General features: G+C 40.3%; 1 protein-coding gene across 1 annotated transcript; it reads left to right on the top strand.

Annotated features, from left to right (window-relative positions):
- The first annotated feature begins 4,539 nt into the window (after window positions 1–4,539).
- On the top strand, window positions 4,540–18,044 carry atf7ip2 (activating transcription factor 7 interacting protein 2). Its single transcript, XM_036589369.1, has 12 exons — window positions 4,540–4,651; window positions 7,192–7,271; window positions 8,374–8,505; window positions 9,046–9,132; window positions 9,676–9,734; window positions 14,370–14,416; window positions 14,540–14,598; window positions 14,743–14,785; window positions 14,889–14,950; window positions 15,039–15,069; window positions 15,181–15,245; window positions 16,040–18,044. Exons 2-12 carry the CDS (start codon window positions 7,194–7,196, stop codon window positions 16,439–16,441), a joined length of 1,065 nt encoding a protein of 354 aa, XP_036445262.1. The 5' UTR covers window positions 4,540–4,651; window positions 7,192–7,193; the 3' UTR covers window positions 16,442–18,044.

Raw genomic sequence — 18,044 nt, 5'->3', positions numbered from 1 at the left:
CACGATTCCACTGAGCATCAGTCTGTTTCAGTTGAGCTCGAGCCCAGAGAAGTCGGCGGTGTTTCTGGACGTTGTTGATATACGGCTCCCACTGTGCACAGTACAGCTTTAACTTGCATCTGCGAATGCAGCGACAAACAGTGTTTATTGACAGAGTATTCCTGAGTCCATGCAGTGAAATCCATCACAGAAACATGCTGGATTTCAGTGCAGTGCAGTCGAAGGTCACAAGCATTCACTTGGGGTTTTCGGCCTTGCCCTTTACGCACAGAGATTTCTTCAGATTTCCTGAATCTTTTGATGATATTATGCACTGTTGAAGGTGAAATCATTCATTGAGGAAAGTTGTCTTTAAACTGCTGATGCATTTTTTTGTTAAAGCAACATTATGTAGGATCTGGGGATTTGGAGACCTCTCTGGTGGAAATATGTAATTGCACACAATGTGCAGGGAGAACGTTATAATTATAAAGATCTGAGTCTTGGTGAAGGACGTGTCTTCCGAGGATGCGAGAGAATCTTGAGCCATTCCTTATGAAATTAACACAATGTAGAGGGAAACAGGCATTTTATTTCACAGGCAAATTATGTCAAAAACTGAAAACGACAAAAATGGAGATGCAAAGTTTGGATCTGACAGCAGCGATATATTTACAAAAAACAAAAAGTTGGTAAAGTAGATGATTAAATATCTTGTCTTCCTACTGTAATTGTTTAAATACAGGTCAAAATGGCCCCACAAACCATTGCTCTCTGTTTTTATTTGCGTTTCACACACTGTTACAAACGCTTTGGAACTGATGTTTGCATGTTGGTCCATTCATCTTGAAATGCCACAAGGTAAAGGTCACCTGGTGTATAAAAAAGCAAATAGAAAATAGAATGACACAACAGGTTTGGACACAACAGGGACAATAAGCATGTTTCCTCAAATATCTATTCATTTCTTATTCTGTTCATTCTTCCCGTCCTCTTCTCTTTACTCTGCGGAGCTCTCGCACACCACGGGTCACGTTTAGAAAAAACAATCCAGGCAATCATTCAAGCTCAATCCAGAGATCTCGGTCAGCCCCAGGGGAGCCTGTGCTCCATCCCTATATTATGTGCTGTGGTGCGAGGTATAATGTCATGAGTGAACGCCGAGGAGCAGGATCATGTCGGAGATGTAATGGAAAGTGAGCGGCTCTGTGAAGGAGAAAAGGAAAATGCATTCAAGGCAAGATGAGGGTCAGGGCACGAGGCTCCTGTAATGTTTAGACATAGAATAAATACACACGTACATACATTGCTTATACATTAACGTGTTGGCTTTCAGGTGTGAGCTTTACAGAATGCAAAATGCAAATAGGAAAAGCACAACTGAGCTGAACAAAAGGTCAAGATCCGATTTATTTACGTTTCAGTAAAAAACCCATATATTTTATATAGATATTTATGAGGAGATTAGATATAAGATACTCCACTTGCGTAAGGAAGTCAAAGAAAAATAAATTCGAGTTTAAAAACTGATTAAAAGCTACAGAGACAGTGTGACTCCTAGCAACCACCTGGAAGAGCTGGTAGACACCAAAACTGCTCCCATCAGAAAAACAGCACTTAAAGCTTTCATCTCTGAGAGAGAGGAGAAAATCTTAAAGCTGCTGGAGTTTTTAAACACTGTGTCCACTCACTGTCCACTCTATTAGACACTCCTACCTTGTCAGTCCATCTTGTAGATGTAAAGTCAGAGACGATAGCTCATCTGCTGCTGCACAGTTTGTGTTGGTCATCCTCTAGTCCTTCATCAGTGGTCACAGGATGCTGCCCACAGGATCCTGTTGGCTGGGTGTTTTTGGTTGGTGGACTATTCTCAGTCCAGCAGTGACACTGAGGTGTTCAAAAACTCCAGCAGCACTGCTGTGTCTGATCCACTCAGACCAGCGCAACACACACTAACACACCACCACCACGTCAGTGTTACTGCAGTGCTGAGAATGATCCACCACCCAAATAGTACCTGCTCTGTGAGGGTCCATGAGGGTCCTGACCACTGAAGAACAGGGTAAAAGGGGGCTAACAAAGTATCAGAGAAACAGATGGACTACAGTCTGTAACTGTAGAACTACAAAGTGCACCTATATAGTAAGTGGAGCTGATAAAATGGACAATGAGCGTAGAAACAAGGAGGTGGTCAGAATGTTATGCCTGATCGGTGTATATAACTTCTCACTGAAGTTATAATGCATGTTTCAGCCTGGACTGAATCAGAACAGAGCTCATTAGCATATATCAGTCTTAAAGGCACAGTAACAAGAGCAGGGATAAAGACAGGTGGAAAATGCTCATGTAGAAATAAATTATGACTGAGATTTGGTACATAAACCTGCACACTAAACAAGAAAAAATATATGAAACTGAAGAAAATCGTAGTAAATGCGCTCTTTAATGGTCTTGAGAAAAACATGCTCATATAAAAGGCCAAACTGGTATCGTTTCTGAATTTTTCATCAGGTCAGTCATCAGCCCCCAGATATAAACATTTAAACCACTGAATTCACAAGTTCCAAACTCGAGTCAGTACTGACTAGCGACTCTACTTTTAATTCATAAACACGCATTGTGACTCACTGTGGCCAAATAAGAGGCCATTTGAGGTTTTCACATCCATTAAAAACTCCAAAAGTGCTTCAGTGCAGTTTGAGGAGCATCTGAATATCAGTGGAAGTCAGTAGAGATTTGCCCACAATTTCTGTGCCCTGTTTGCAAACGTGTAATGTGCCCACCGCGGCTCTGAGGCCAGGAGGAGTGTGACATCAGCAGAAAGCTGTGTGAGGAGCCCTGAAGTGTTTTCTGATAACTAAGACCACCGAATGGGAGCACTCACTCAGTTCTCTATGAAGAAAAGTGCTGATTGAATGGGGCAGCTGCTTATTTACTGTTTGCATACACAGTGTTAGAAGAAGTCACATTAGAAGTGTGGCACAAGGACTGGTTCACCAAAAAATCTACTTTATACAAATTTTCCCCTTAAAGATTAATTCCACTGAATTTTCAGAACTTCTTAATCCACTAAGATGTAATCAGAGAGATTCAGAGTGGTTTGGTGTGAAATGGTTTAGATGTCTTTACAGTGGTGGTGATAGGAACCAGGGGTCGCCATGACTACAACACTAATATAGACATTTTATTTACTATCCAAAACCACCAGTGAACCTACACGAGTCTTCTGAGTTTATATGGAATGTTGATGATGGAAAATAGTGATAAATCTAAAAACAAAAAGTTTTACTGGGGACTATTTTGCCTCATAACACCCTGCATGTGTCCCTCCACCATGAATGGATTAATTTAAATGGATAAACATTAACATTTCAGGCCAAAACTTTATCACAAAACTATCGTAAAACAATATCTCAGGCATCCGGCACTTTATTCATGATCATTTCATGTAATAACTTTCAAATTTCAAATTTTAAATTTCAACCCAAACTGCTCTGAATGACTTTGTTTACATCTTTAAGGGGAAAATTGTAAATTTGGTGAACTAGTCCTTGTGCCACACTTTTAATGTGACTTATCCTAACACTGTCTATGCAAACAGTAAATAAGACTGTATAGACTATATATATATATATATATATATATATATATATATATATATATAAACTATATAGAACATTTGCATGCTTAAATGGTTCTTTGCATGGTGAAATCGTTGCTCAGGTTGATGGAGAATTTGTTGTATGTGGTTCTATATAGAAATGGTTCTGTATAGTACCAAAAAATGACATTGTAACAATAGCAGAACCCTTTTTGGTGACAGATCGAATCACATTCAACACATTTTCCACCAATCTCAAGAACCATTTCACTATGTAAAGAGGGCACTGGTAATGTTGTTCGGCTTCGGTGTCGACTCTCGATCCTAGAATCGATTCTTTTTTATCATCGACTTCCAGTGCAGTGTGGCTCTGTATGAGGGTGCACGGAGTCATTCCCAATAAGAATCGGTTGCTCGATTCCCGATGCCTGAAATAGCGCTATGCATCTCTCTGTAAGTGAGGATGCATGGAGTCGATCCCAAAAAGAATCGGTTCTTTGATTCCCGTTTGCGTGGAATCGAGGACTCGAGCAACCGACTCTTTCTATCATCGACTTCCCGTGCAGTGTGTCTCTCTGTGAGGGTGCATGGAGTCATTCCCAATAAGAATCGGTTGCTCGATTCCCGATCCCTGGAATAGCGCTATGCATCTCTCTGTAAATGAGGATGCATGGAGTCGATCCCAAAAAGAATCGGTTCTTTGATTCCCGTTTTCGTGGAATCGAGGATTCGAGGAACCGACTCTTTCTATCATCGACTTCCCGTGCAATGTGGCTCTTTGTGAGGGTGCATGGAATCATTCCCAATAAGAATCGGTTGCTCGATTCCCAACCCCTGAATAGCGCTATATATCTCTCTGTAAGTGAGGATGCATGGAGTCGATCCCAAAAAGAATCGGATCTTTGATTCCCGTTTGCCTGGAATCGAGGACTCGAGGAACCGATTCTTTCTGGCGCCGACTCCCAGCGCTGTGCAGCTCTCTAGAAGTGAGTGAATGGAGGGAAACGTGTAGCTGCAGGCACAAGGGGCTTTTACAACGTGCTGACTTTAGCCAGGTTTTAGACGATTCAGGTGAGTAAATGTTAATTTAGGACAACTGTAGCTACGATACCCCAGCAGACTAACTTCAGCGGCGTCGAGCGGAGGGTTTGCAAGCTAACTTACCTGTTAGCCAACATTCAGCTAACGCTACACTGATTTTCCTCCGTCTGTAGACGTTTAACCCTCATCCACAACGAATAGCTCACGCTGTTTCATCTTAAATGTTCGCTATGGTTGTTTTTTTGCGTGTTCGATGACACGAAATGAGCCTCAAGCACCAGAATGTAACGTTAGCACCATTTAAGGTGGAACAGCAGCACCATTTAAGGTGGAACGGGAAAATGCGAGCAACAAGGTGGCAACGACCTCTGGGCTTTGGACACTTATGGCAAACGACAGCAGGAGGGTACAAAATATTCAGACAACAGGAGCGTTTTCGACTTTAAAACTTCTAAAATGGTGAAAAATAAGGAAAGTAAAAGGAAGGCTAGCTTCGTTCGGCCTGTGCTTGCAAAGAAGCTAAGCTAACCTAGCCGTTAGCTTAGCTTATTAAAGCAGTTGGCTGGTCTTTCTCTTATCTAACTGAAAGTATAGTAAGTGCCTGTTTTTGTTTATTAAACGTTTGTTTTTCAAAATTTCTTATTTCTTCATAATTCAGTGGTTGAGATGAGTTTGGTTTGGTGTGAAAGGGTTCAGATGTCTTTACAGTGGTGGTGATAGGAACCAGGGGTCGCCATGACTACAACACAAATATAGACATTTTATTTACTATCCAGAACCACCAGTGAACCTACACGAGTCTTCTGAGTTTATATGGAATGTTGATGATGGAAAATAGTGGAAAATCTGAAATATTTAGTTTTCTTTGGGGACTATTTTGTCTCCAAACACTCTTGTATCCCTTCAACATGAATGGATTACATTAAATTGATTAAATATGTTTCAGACCAAAACTTTATAACAAAACTATGGTCTCAGACATCAGGCAGTATATTCATACATTTCTTACCGTGATGGTGGCGGCATGTTACTGAGTGTTGCACTGGTGCAAGTGGCTCAGTGCTGCTGGAGTTTTTAAACACCTCAGTGCCATCAGCGTCCTGTGGGCAGCGTCCTGTGACCACTGATGAAGGACTAGAGGATGACCAACACAGACTGTGCAGCAGCAGATGAGCTATCGTCTCTGACTTCACATCCACAAGGTGGACCGACAAGGTAGGCGTGTCTAATAGAGTGGACAGTGAGTGGACACAGTGTTTAAAACCTCCAGCAGCACTGCTGTGTCTGATCCACTCGCACCAGCGCAACACACACTAACACACCACCACCACGTCAGTGTTACTGCAGTGCTGAGAATGATCCACCACCCAAATAGTACCTGGTCTGTGAGGGTCCATGGGGGTCCCGACCACTGAAGAACAGGGTAAAAGGGGGCTAACAAAGTATCAGAGAAACAGATGGACTACAGTCTGTAACTGTAGAACTACAAAGTGCACCTATATAGTAAGTGGAGCTGATAAAATGGACAGTGAGTGTAGAAACATGGAGACGTACTTAATGAAGGCCCAGATTAATGAACACGTCCTGACTGAGGCAGGCTTTAAATTCATATGCATAGTTTGAACAATAAGCAACATAAAGTCGGGATCGCAGCTTTTAAGCTTCTCTTTTTTTGTCATGGGACTAACTGTACAGGCTAACAGACCTATATGTAAGCTATAGCTTGAGGCTTCACTCATGCACAGTCATGTGTTCAGTTAAAAAATGGGCCTCAAAATGTGAATTATTTATTTTATTAGATTACATTTCATTTTAAATCTTAATTTTTTTATACTAATTTATAATAATTATAAATTATTAGAAATTATAATTTATTTAAAAATAAAATGTTTTGTTTTTATTTGCATTACTATTATAATTGTATATTATTATTTTACAAATGTTGTAAAAAAACTCTAATTTAACTAATTAACTAATTGTAGGAACTTTAACGATGGGTGGAGGAAAGACGCCGGGGGCAGGTGTGAAGACGGAGAGCTTTCTTTTATTATTATTTATTCACAACACAAAACACTCAGCTTTTCAGCCCTACAAAGTAAGACAAAGACACTCGCTGGGACTTTTCAGTCCTTTCTTTTCTTTCTTTCTGGTTCGGTTCAGTTCAGATCAGCTCTCACGCCTTCATAGGTCTCCTTCTCTCTCTGGGCTCTGCCACCTACTGAAGGAAGAGATGGCTGTAAGTAGGCAGAAACATAATCAGCTACTTAGCCCGCTGGTTCAGCCAGACCGGCTTCTCCGTCCCGCATTCGACGCTCGGCCACGCCCCCCCCTCCACACTAATATATTATTATAAAACTTTAATTTATAACTTATAACATTTTATTTAGGTTTGTTCTGACAACAACAACAAATGTAGCTCTATTGGTGGCCTTGTTAGCCTGGCGTTCACACTAGTTTTAAAAAATATACAGAAGTTTGGATTGTTCAGACGTGTCCACTGTTTCTTTTAAGCTGAGGCTCCATCACTGAATCCAGGAAACTCTAACAGTTAATGCTTTTTCTACACTTAGAAATGAAGAGGAGGAGACCTGAGGGTGAACCGTTCGGATCTGGTACACCCCCTCCAGCTCTGACGCTCTCTAAAGCTGAGGTAAAGTCATGAATGACTCAGGTTTGACTGTAGTCTGGCTTCTGAAAGACGCGAAAAAGAGGATTAGATTCGGCGCTATCGCCACCGAGAGGAGAGAATGGCTCCCATAAAGAGCAGCGTTTAGCTGTATCCGCTGCACTGTGACGCTCAGTAATTGCTCCTGTTCTCCAGGGCTCTCGGCGCAGGTTCATATACAGTACGAGATCTGATCTTCCCTATGATCTTTACAGACCATCACTGCTTCAAGAAATCAGTCTAGAAACAGCACTACTATACGGTTCACTCTACCGAACTGGTCCAGAGTCAGAGTTGGAAACATTTGGGACTTTAGACTGAAATCCTTTAGCTTTGAGTCACCCTGTGTCTTAATTCTGTTTATTTTATCACAACAAATGTCTCAACATTCAATTTTGTCACTACCAAAACAGCCATAACACTTCTGAAACTTTACCTAATGTTACAGTAGTGACAGTTTTAGCTCATTTAGGGCTGAAATTGAAAATGCCAGCCAGGACATGACCAGCAAACACAGCTTTGAACAGCCGTTCACACAGAAAATCGTCATATTTTTCATATAAACGCAAAAAAGTTTACTTAACTGCCAAATGTGTTTCAGTAGTGGTGGTTCTAAATGTTTCACACTGATTTTTAGACTTTGGGACACATTTATTTCAAAACAATGGGATCTTACTGTTCACCATGTGGCCATGAGGGACAGGGAAGCAGCCTCACTTCCTTTAATTCCTTAAAAGAAGTTGAAAAGATTAAGAGATGATTTTGTGTGTATTTAGCTTATTATTATATATTACTATCTCTATTAGTGCATTGAGGATAAGTAGATCATCACACGATTCTTGTAAATATCTAAGATCTGAATACTTCATTGTTTTTATATAGTTTAACTGCAGTTTCTAATTAACTAGTTTGGTAGAATGGCCCAAATTTGAATGTGGTTCGTAGAAGTGGTGTTTTCAAAAGTGAACTTTGGTTCAGACTAAGCTCTGCTTGGGGTGCTGAATATAAAACATAAATGTTTTCACACTCCTGTGTGATCATTAGTATCACCTTATGTATAATCATGGTCATCTGTGCTCGTTTGCAGGTTCGAAGTATGGTCTCCCAAGAAGTCCGTTCTGCTGTTGACCACAGTGACAAAATGATGAAATCTCTGATGGAGAGAATTCAGGAGATAGACAGCGAACCCAGATTTGATGCAAGAATCAAGAAACTTCAGGTACGTAAAGACAATGAAAGTGCTGTTGCAGTTCACCTGTCCACATACCTTATTACTATTATTGTGAGGTTGAGCAAGTGGGGATATATTAGGGATGAACGATTAATCATTTTTACATCGAAATCACAATGTAAGAGGGTGCAATTTTTAAAACTTAAAGTCTGCGTCATTAAAAAACATTGTCTTAAGTTTTGAGAGTTGAAATTTAACCTAATGTCACAGAGCTTGTGAACTGCCTGTAGATCAGTTAAACCAATCAGAGGCAACCAAACCTTCATGTGTTGTGACATCACAACCACAACTTACTAGCAGTTTGGCACAGTACATTAAGCCTCAAGCCAGAAAAGGTATATATTCTGAAATTCTTGGCCAAAAAACAGGTATATATATATATATATAGATATAGATATAGATATTTTCTACGAATCGTTCAGCCCTCGGATGTCCTACAAACCTCATTGATGAAATTGCAGTCTTTCTTTTCTTATTTTTTATTCTACTTCATTTTTTCATTCCTATTGCAAAATCCTTTTTTTCCAGGCTCATGTAAAGAAGGTCAAACGAAGAGGAGATGCCGTCTTTGTGTACATTCGGAAACATGGGATTTCGGAGATGTCCCAGAATCAGGTAATGTTGGAGATGTTATATTACATGCTGTGAACCTGCAGCCAAATTCTTTAAGAAGTGAGACAAGACTTTTCTGTAGTCATGCATTAAATCACTCATCAGACACAGTAGGTTCATTACAAATAGTTTGCAGATCATGTAAAAAACTTCTGAATTTCTTTGTGATACTAACTTTTATGCTAATATACTATTACACTGCCGACGTGTGTGTAAACAGGACTATAAATGGACGAGTCATTTATATGGGGGGGCATATAGATATTTATCGTTATCATCACAGTTTGCTTTTTTGAGTACATCGTGGATACTGTCAGTATGTAAACACTGACCGGCTGCAAGTTTGTTTAAAGCTACACTATGTAAGGTTTGGGGATTTGGAGACCTCTCTGGTGGAAATGTGTCACAGTGTGCAGAAGATCATTTCATTACGTTGGTTCGGAGAACTCACACTGGTGAAGGACGCGTCTGCTTATAGCGGGTTTTGATACCAACCAGTGTTAAAATGTAGATTTATATTCTCTCATGTGTTTTTGTCTGTTACAGCAAAGATCACTTGGGTCACCGCAGACTCTCACAGCTGTGTCTGAGACGAAAAGCATCAGGTAGTGTATACAAACATGATGCGTAGATCTGAAGGTCAGTTTTAGAACGTTACAACAGTTAGTTCTGGCCATGCAAGCTGATTGGTTGAGAAGCATTCTAACCGTCCTGTTATTTTGCCATAACATCAGGTTGTTTTCACAAGCACTGTATCACTCCGCTGAGACGCTGTTGCTGAGCAACGACTTTGACAGTTGTAGGAGATGCTCAAGACATTTGAACGTTTTTACTTCTTACTTTGCCACAAACAGAAAATGGACACTTTTAAGATCACATTTGACCGACAGCCGATTTGGTCGGACAGCCGTGATGTTATTGGTGATAACACACTCCTCGAGTGTTCTACTGCTTTTATACAACAGTTAAATAAATAAAGTAATAAATTAATAAACTGGGCCGTGAACGCGGCGTTTAATATGTTTTAATGTTCGCAGTTCCTTCACCAAATTATAGTTCCTTAACGAGCAGCTTGTTGCTACGTCAGAGTAATGAACTCCGTCCACTCGCTGCACAGCCGGCAGTTCGTTCTCCAGCTCCACACACTAAATTCCCAAACTGTCATCACCACTGAGCAGCTTTTCAGTCGGCAGCTGTGACAGAAGAACAGCTAAACAACCTGGAATCAGCCAGAAATGAACCCAACACCATTCGCCAAACTAAATGGGCTGTAAGATGCTTTACAGACTGGCTGGAACAAAACAACATTAATACTGATCTGGAAAAAACTGACAAAACTGAGCTAAACCTGATATTGCGGCAGTTTTATGGCTCAGTCTGATTTGGTCAGACTCTGAAGATCCGACTACACGTTTGGCGAATGGTGTTGGGTTTATTTCTGGCTGATTCCAGGTTGTTTAGCTGTTCTTCTGTTCTAAGTCTCCCTGACACAGTATTTCTGTTTTGGTTCATGTTGAATAATCCTGACGCATATCAAACTAATTATAATGAACTCTGGTGAAACGTAAGACGTTTCTTAAACAATCATAATCTAGTTAAATTGGAGGGCCGGGGGATTTACACCACACTTTAGAGTGGTATTTGATGACATGATACTTGAGAAACAGCACAGAAATTTCATTTTGAAGGGGAGTTCAACCAGTCTTTCAAAATTTTATGAAACAGTGACAGAGGTTTGGTGTGAAATGCTCCTTTTTTTAGAGAAATTTACCAAGTCAGAATTGTTCAAAGTGGTGCTGATAGGAACCAGACATCCACCTCTAAAAGCTCCCTCACAAAACAGTTGTGAATACATTACTTGATGCCTGGGACATTGTTCTAGGCTTTTTTGTTATTTATAGTTATAGTTTTTTCAAATAGTCTTGATGGCTTTTGGCATAAACATACATTTTTTTAATGTATTGATGGTGGAGGGATACATGCAGGGACATTGTGAGGCAAAATAGAAAAATTATTTCAGATTTTCCACTATTTTCCCATCATCAACATTCCATATAAACTCAGAAGACTCGTGTAGGTTCACTGGTGGTTCTGGATAGTAAATAAAATGTCTATGTTTGTGTTGAGTCATGGCGACCCCTGGTTCCTATCAGCACCACTGTAAAGACATTTGATCCTGTATGTTTTGAAGAAATTTTCGAGAAGCGGATGGAATTCCGCTCTAAGAGAAAATGTTGCTGTGTCTCACTGTCTAATTGTGTCTAATAATAGAAATGACTTTAATCTGTTAAACACCAAAGGCTGCATTTTATAATGGTGCCAGTACAGCCATCCTGTGAGCTGAGCCAAACAGTCCACTGGTGCCTCCAGTTTGCTGCATTATCTCTGAGCTGTGTTAATTCAGCAGCAGCTCTAGCCTGCAGGCCTGATTTCTAACCAGACTCTGAGGTCAGACCAAGCCGCATGGTGTCCATTCAGTTTTGTGCTCGCTTCTTCTCTGCCTTATGCAGTTCGTTTGCTTCATTGAAAAGGTGTTGGTTTGTTTTCCGGAACATCTGCCTGCTACAAGAAGCCAATTATAGCACAGTCTGTTAATTGTAACCTTCTGGTGCTACTGCTTTTCTCTAAATGCGCCCATTTTGGAAACAAACGAGTGCTTGATTTACCATTCCAGCGTCTGGAGACGCAGGTTAGTAAGATTTGTGGTAAGAAACAAATGTGTCGAGTTCTTAATGAAGTATGTGGTGCACCATTCTCATGCATCTGAAGCAGAACAGTGCCACCTAGAGGCCATACGGCAGATTTTCTCTTTGGTGTCTGAATTAAATCCTTTAATGTTTTATTAGGTTTCTAGTGTCAGCTATTCATTAGTGTTAGTCAGCACCTTGTTATACTGCTTTAAAGGGGAATTCCACCAAAATCTTTAACATTGATGCATAATTCAACCACCAAGATCCAGAGTGATTCAGAGTGGTTTGGTGTGAAATGGTTCAGATGTCTTTACAGTGGTGGTGATGGGAACCAGGGGTCGCCATGACTACAACACAAATATAGACATTTTATTTACTATCCAGAACCACCAGTGAACCTACACGGGTCTGAGCTTTATATGATGATGATGAATAGTGTTAACTCTGGAAAAAGAATTGGGGATTTTTGCTTTAAAACGCCTTGTAAAGTGGATGTAAAAATTTAGTTTTATCCCCAAAAAAACGACACATGTAGGAGGCCGAGCTTTAAGCATTTCATGTAATAACTTTCTGTGAGGGAGCATTTAGAGGTGAATGTGTGGTTCCTATCACCACTGAACAATTACACAGCACCAAGTTTTGAGTCCAACCCCTGAGGCAAAGAAATTTTTGTCCGAACTTGACCCGACTCTCAAAGTTTTGAGTCCAGCAAAATTCGGTCTAAAAATGACCTGAAGAGGCCCATCTCCTGGAAAAAGGGGTTTGAAAACAGCAAAATAGCTCTGAATACCATGCTGTGACAGTCATTAGGTAATGGCCAAAGAAAAAATACAATTAAATAAATGGAAAATCACCTGTTTAACCTTAAGTGAGACAATAGTTTTGTATTTTTACAATCAATTCAATGAATTTATTGAATTCATTCATCAAGCAGTGCTTTTGAACAGCATCCCAAAGGTTTTCAGTTTGGATAAACTGTCCATACTGTGCTGTTCTGCTGATATAGCAGGATGTTGGCTTCACCTGTTTAATCCTAAAGCTTTATTTCTTTACATAGAAAATTGCACATAACATATTGGCTATATAACTTTATAAATGTTGAATATAAATGTCCTTTTAGCTGCACTGTAAACTGAGCTCTCTTGAATCGACTGTTGTTTAAGGTGCATGTAATAAAAGTAGAAAGAAAGAATAAAGTCCGTAGTGGTAAATGTAGGGTAAATGACGGGTCCCGTTGGGATTGGACAGATATTTCATGCTCTGATTCTGACTCTAAGGGCATTTTCATGTCCCGAACACCTGAGTCCGCACCGGGGCCGATTCTGGGCTCATTTGAAGGAGGAGCTCCTTATTGCTGGTTTGCTTTCACACACAAGACCTCCATCCGAACCATGGATCAATTGTACAGTTCCATGCGTCACTTTTCTGTGTGCAGGTTTGCGGCTTTTATTATTTTCCTCGGATACAAACATTCAAGCGGCAAAGAACAGCACTTTCTGGACACATAGCACTTCACCCTGCAGGAGTCATGCATTGTGAAAATGCTGCTTTTGTAGCCATGTAGGCCAGCATTAAAGAAACGGATCAGACGATCACGCAAACCCCATACGCAGCACTGGGAGCGGATAGCTTCCACATGCACAGCGGGCCCCACCAGGGTTCACTGGAAGCAAACCCCAGACCACCGATTTCAGGAGGACCAGAGATCGGTTCTCTGGACCGCTCCCAGGGTCAAACAGCTTTAACACTTGACCAGACGTACCAAACGTGCAGAGTAAGCGGTCCTGGGTCTGGTGTGAAAACACCATAAATGTCTCTAGAACAGAGTATTTCACATCAGACTACTCTGAATGACTTTTCAGTGAGTGTGTTTACATGCGCTCAATAATCCGGTAACTGCAGAAAATCAGATTTTGTCAGTAAGAGCGTTTATATGCTCTTGAGTAATCAGATAATGGGAAACTCCGGGTTTACATGAGTCAGACAGTAATCAGATTTCTTCTTTGAAACCAGCTAATAAACTCACAGAAGAAGATGTGATGTAAACGTAAAACTCAAACTTCATACCACGGCTTTTTTTAAACATCGCGCTGCTTTACCTGAAAATATGAACACGTCATCTAGAAGATGAAGAATATTCAAATCCTTTATTTCGTGTTTTGCTGTGTCTCGCGACATCCACCATCTGATCTCACCATGCGCAGACTGAATCCGATAGAAATCAGTGTTTACATGCACTGAGAAATCGGATTACTGAGCTAAAATCCAGCTTAATCCCTCTTAATTGGATTTCTAGATCGGAGTATGTTTACATGACCGTTTGAATAATCGGATAACTGCTGAAATCCAATTATGATCGGGTTATTGAGTGCATGTATACGCGCTCAATGATTTTAATTATGTAGAAATTTTGAAAAGTCCGTGGAATTCCCCTTTAATACAGGATATGTGAAAGCTGGTGTGGTATGTATAGATTCAGATTATTTTTTTATTTATTTTTTCTGATGCATTTTATGAATGAGCTTAAATTTTGGCTGCGTTTTCTCACAGTTCTGCCAACGGAGAGTGTTCTGGTGACAGCACATCAACATCAGCAGGTGTGTTTATAACTCCAGTGACTTGCATTACAGCTGCCAGCTGCCGTGTTACAGCTGTCAGCGTGAACTCTGCTTTGACCCTGTCGTGGCGTATGATTTATGATTTCTCTCTTTTTGTGATAGTGATTGACTGCGAGGGAGTCGCGCTGAGAAAACCTAAAGAAGGCTTCTGGCAGAGTTTGGTACCTTTCTATCCACACTTTCTCTTTAATTCTCTCTGTGCAGCATGTATTTCATTCAAGTGTGTCTTTTTTTTGTTTATTTATTTATTATTTTTTTTTATATGAAGAATTGATTGAATTTTTTTTACCACTGTTCAATTCTAGCGGTCCAAGAAACAGATTGTGGACCTGACAGATGAAGCAGAAGGTACTTGTATTCGGAGATAAAACTCTGCTGAGTTACTTCATTTGTTTATTCATTTGTTTGCAACTGCTGTAAGATAGATGTGCTTGTTTGTTTTCTGGTGCAGCGTGCAGACAAAATGGGAAAAGGCACACCGACTCCCCTCTAACGGCTCAAGCGTCAGTGCAGGTATTGTTTTCTACTCCACGCTTTCGTTTTCATAATGAGGTTGTTGATTTGCCTAATTTGCATATTTTTCTACATTGCATCCTTTCAGAAAGAAGAGGATACTAAGCCATCTCCACTTGGTAATACACCAATTTATTTAAATAGTTTTTTAAATAAATATAAAGAAATTCTTAGTTCATAGGCATGTTTTTATACACCTTGCCAAATGAACACTTATCTTGTACCATTAGAGCAGCCAAAGAGTCCATGTAAGGGCGTAGAGGAGAACAAGAAGTCTGCAGCAGAGGCAGCTCAGGTAAACCCTCTTCTCATGTCTTCACTTAAAGGGAAATTCCACTGATTGTGTGAAACGCTCCGTTCTAGAGAAACTTACTGAGTCAGAACTGTTCACAGTGGTGGTGATAGGAACCAGACGTCCACCTCTAAAAGCTCCCTCACAGAAAGTTCCTACATGAAATGGTTATGAATTCACTGCCTGATGTCTGAGACACTGTTTTATGATAGTTTTGTGATAATTGTGGCTTAAAATATATTTTAGTCCATTTATTGTAATTCATTCATAGTGGAGGGATACATGCAGGCTGTTCTAAGGCAAAATAGTCCCCAAAGAAAACTTAATATTTCAGATTTTCCACTATTTTCCATCATCAACATTCCATATAAACTCAGGAGACTCGTGTAGGTTCACTGGTGGTTCTGGATAGTAAATAAAATGTCTATATTTGTGTTGTAGTCATGGCGACCCCCGGTTCCTATCACCACCACTGTAAAGAGATCTGAGTCCGCAGATTTCTCTACAGTGAGCCATTTCATGTCAGACTACTCTGAATGACTCTTTTCACATCTTAAGGACTGAATTATTTGGAGAATTTAGAAAATTGAGGGAATTCTTTTTAGTAAGGGGCAGGGCAGCTGATTGGATGCAGGTTTGAACTATACTGTGCTGGAAGGTAGCAGTATAGCACTGCTGTAAAGGGTCATGTAGACACATGTAGTTAGGATTTTGGTTGGAGTGCCCCTTTAAGGTGAATGCAGTATACAAGCTTCTAGAAATGTCTGGTTTTATATTTTATAACGTGTATTCAACAGGCTAGCCTGCTGTCAAAGCTTCCTCCGTTTCCGGACACTCCGTTTCCCAGTCAGCTGCCTTTGGCGGCTGCCACCAAAAACCTGCCCCAGAAGCCTGTGGTGAAGGTGGCACGCATCGACAACCCACAAGGCATTGCCCTGCTGTGGAACGTCGAGGAGGAGGACCCCCACGCTCCGGACATGGACTGCTATTACATATACGTAACCCAGGAACACAGCGATGGCACTTTTTGCAAGTGGAAAACCATGGGAGTTATCAAAGCGATGCCTCTGCCTATGGCCTGCAGGGTCACGGGTCGGTCGGTAGGGAGTGCGCTGCACTTCGTCATCATCGGGAAGGATATCTACGGACGCTATGGACCGTACAGTAACATACAGACTGTTGTGGCCAACAAAACATGATCACTGTTATATGGACACATTGTGACCTTTTTAACTCCACATAAAGCATTAGAGCGCGTTCAATAAAGGCATTTAGGGGTAAAGTTTCAGCATCGTTACGTCTGAAGCCTTATTAAGCTCTAGGGTTTTTAAAGTGCAGACTACTCAACAGTATTATCAGGGAACGGTTTTGTACAACAGTCTCAGGTGAATTGTTTGATATTGTTACAATAAAATGTAATCCTCATTTATCTTCTCAGATTTGGACCAGCGAACCACAGTTTATACAGAATCCTATAGTTGCGTTCTCGGAAGCTTTGACCTGGAAGCGGAGAGGACAGGATTTAGGCGTGAGGGAATGATCTGCAACACAAACAGAGGTGACGTTTAATGTAAAATACATTTATTTGACTTCAAAAAACACAATATTGAGCCCTTGGTTGGGGGTCAGTCACTGGAAACAAAAGCAACTGAACAGACTTTACCATAGCAGACAAGCAAAAAACAGTTCCAAACAAAAAGCTGCCATTGTAGCTTCATTCCAATTTCAAAGCCTTCAGTAATATCCAACAAGATTGATTCATATGGGGAGGGGGGGCTGAAAGGAACAGATTCAAGCTTGTTGGAATAATACTTCATTACAAAAAATATTAACAGTCTACATAATAAATACAGCTCAATTTAATTCTTCCAGATAACCTGTTATGCCTCCTCAGGCGTCACAGAATTAAATACCAAGAGGAAACGGTGTGACCAGACTTTGTAGCCTCTTTCAGCATTTTCAAACGTAAAATCCCACTGAAGCCTTTATTCCAATGCCTAATGAACTACAATTGGTGTTTGTTTTAATATTGATGGTACGCTAAATGCAGGTAAAATAAAACATGCAGAATAACTAAGGAAAACAAAAACCGTATACAAGCTTTTAAAGGCATAATAAACACATCCTGCCATGTTTTGTTCAGCTTCAAGTATGGTGTAGTGCTCAGCAAATTGGCAGCATATTTTAATCTGACTTTTCTACCTTTTTTTTACTTTAAATCCTACATTTTATGTCTGACTTCTTAGGAATGGTCCGAATGCAGTGATCTGCATAGTCAAGTATTACCAAGCCAGTTTTGGCTCTGTCTTATATATATTTTGGTAACGCTTTACTGCGGGCTACGTAAGGCTTTATGACACCTGCATAAGCTTGTCATGACAACCAACATAAACTTTTATAAGAGAGGATTTTTGGAGGGGCCATAATGGGGCCACAGTCCCTGTTTAGGGGCCAGATAAATGCCTTCAAAATCAAAGTAACGGTCTCATAATATCGATAAACACATTTCTTATAAAGAGAACAGTTTACACAGCCTCAACCTCACTGCTGATAGAGCTCATTTCATAGATTATTTCAGACACCGGGCGTCGTCCTTTAGAGAAAATGTTATTTTAATATGAAAACGAAGTATTCTGGTGCATTCTGAGAATAAAATACTGGGAAAGAAGTAATTGCTGTGGAATAATTCAGTTCGTTAGGTTCAACAACTGTGCATGTCAGACTTACTTGTTAAAAAAAACTTATTGCTTAACATAGAAAGGTCAAATAATACAAATTACTACAAGTGGAGACCTTTCAAAA

Source organism: Colossoma macropomum, unplaced genomic scaffold, assembly GCF_904425465.1.
Source record: "Colossoma macropomum unplaced genomic scaffold, Colossoma_macropomum, whole genome shotgun sequence".
Classification (NCBI taxonomy): domain Eukaryota; kingdom Metazoa; phylum Chordata; class Actinopteri; order Characiformes; family Serrasalmidae; genus Colossoma; species Colossoma macropomum.
The sequence above is the reverse complement of the archived record's forward strand: the minus strand, read 5'-3'. Positions and strand labels throughout refer to the sequence as shown.

Excerpts from the sequence above, each read along its gene's own strand:
- atf7ip2 (XM_036589369.1), top strand. The coding sequence starts at position 7,194 with ATGAAGAGGAGGAGACCTGAGGGTGAACCGTTCGGATCTGGTACACCC. Across the intron at positions 14,951-15,038 it reads CGGCTCAAGCGTCAGTGCAG|AAAGAAGAGGATACTAAGCC; the intron begins GTATTGTTTTCT and ends GCATCCTTTCAG. Across the intron at positions 15,070-15,180 it reads TACTAAGCCATCTCCACTTG|AGCAGCCAAAGAGTCCATGT; the intron begins GTAATACACCAA and ends TTGTACCATTAG.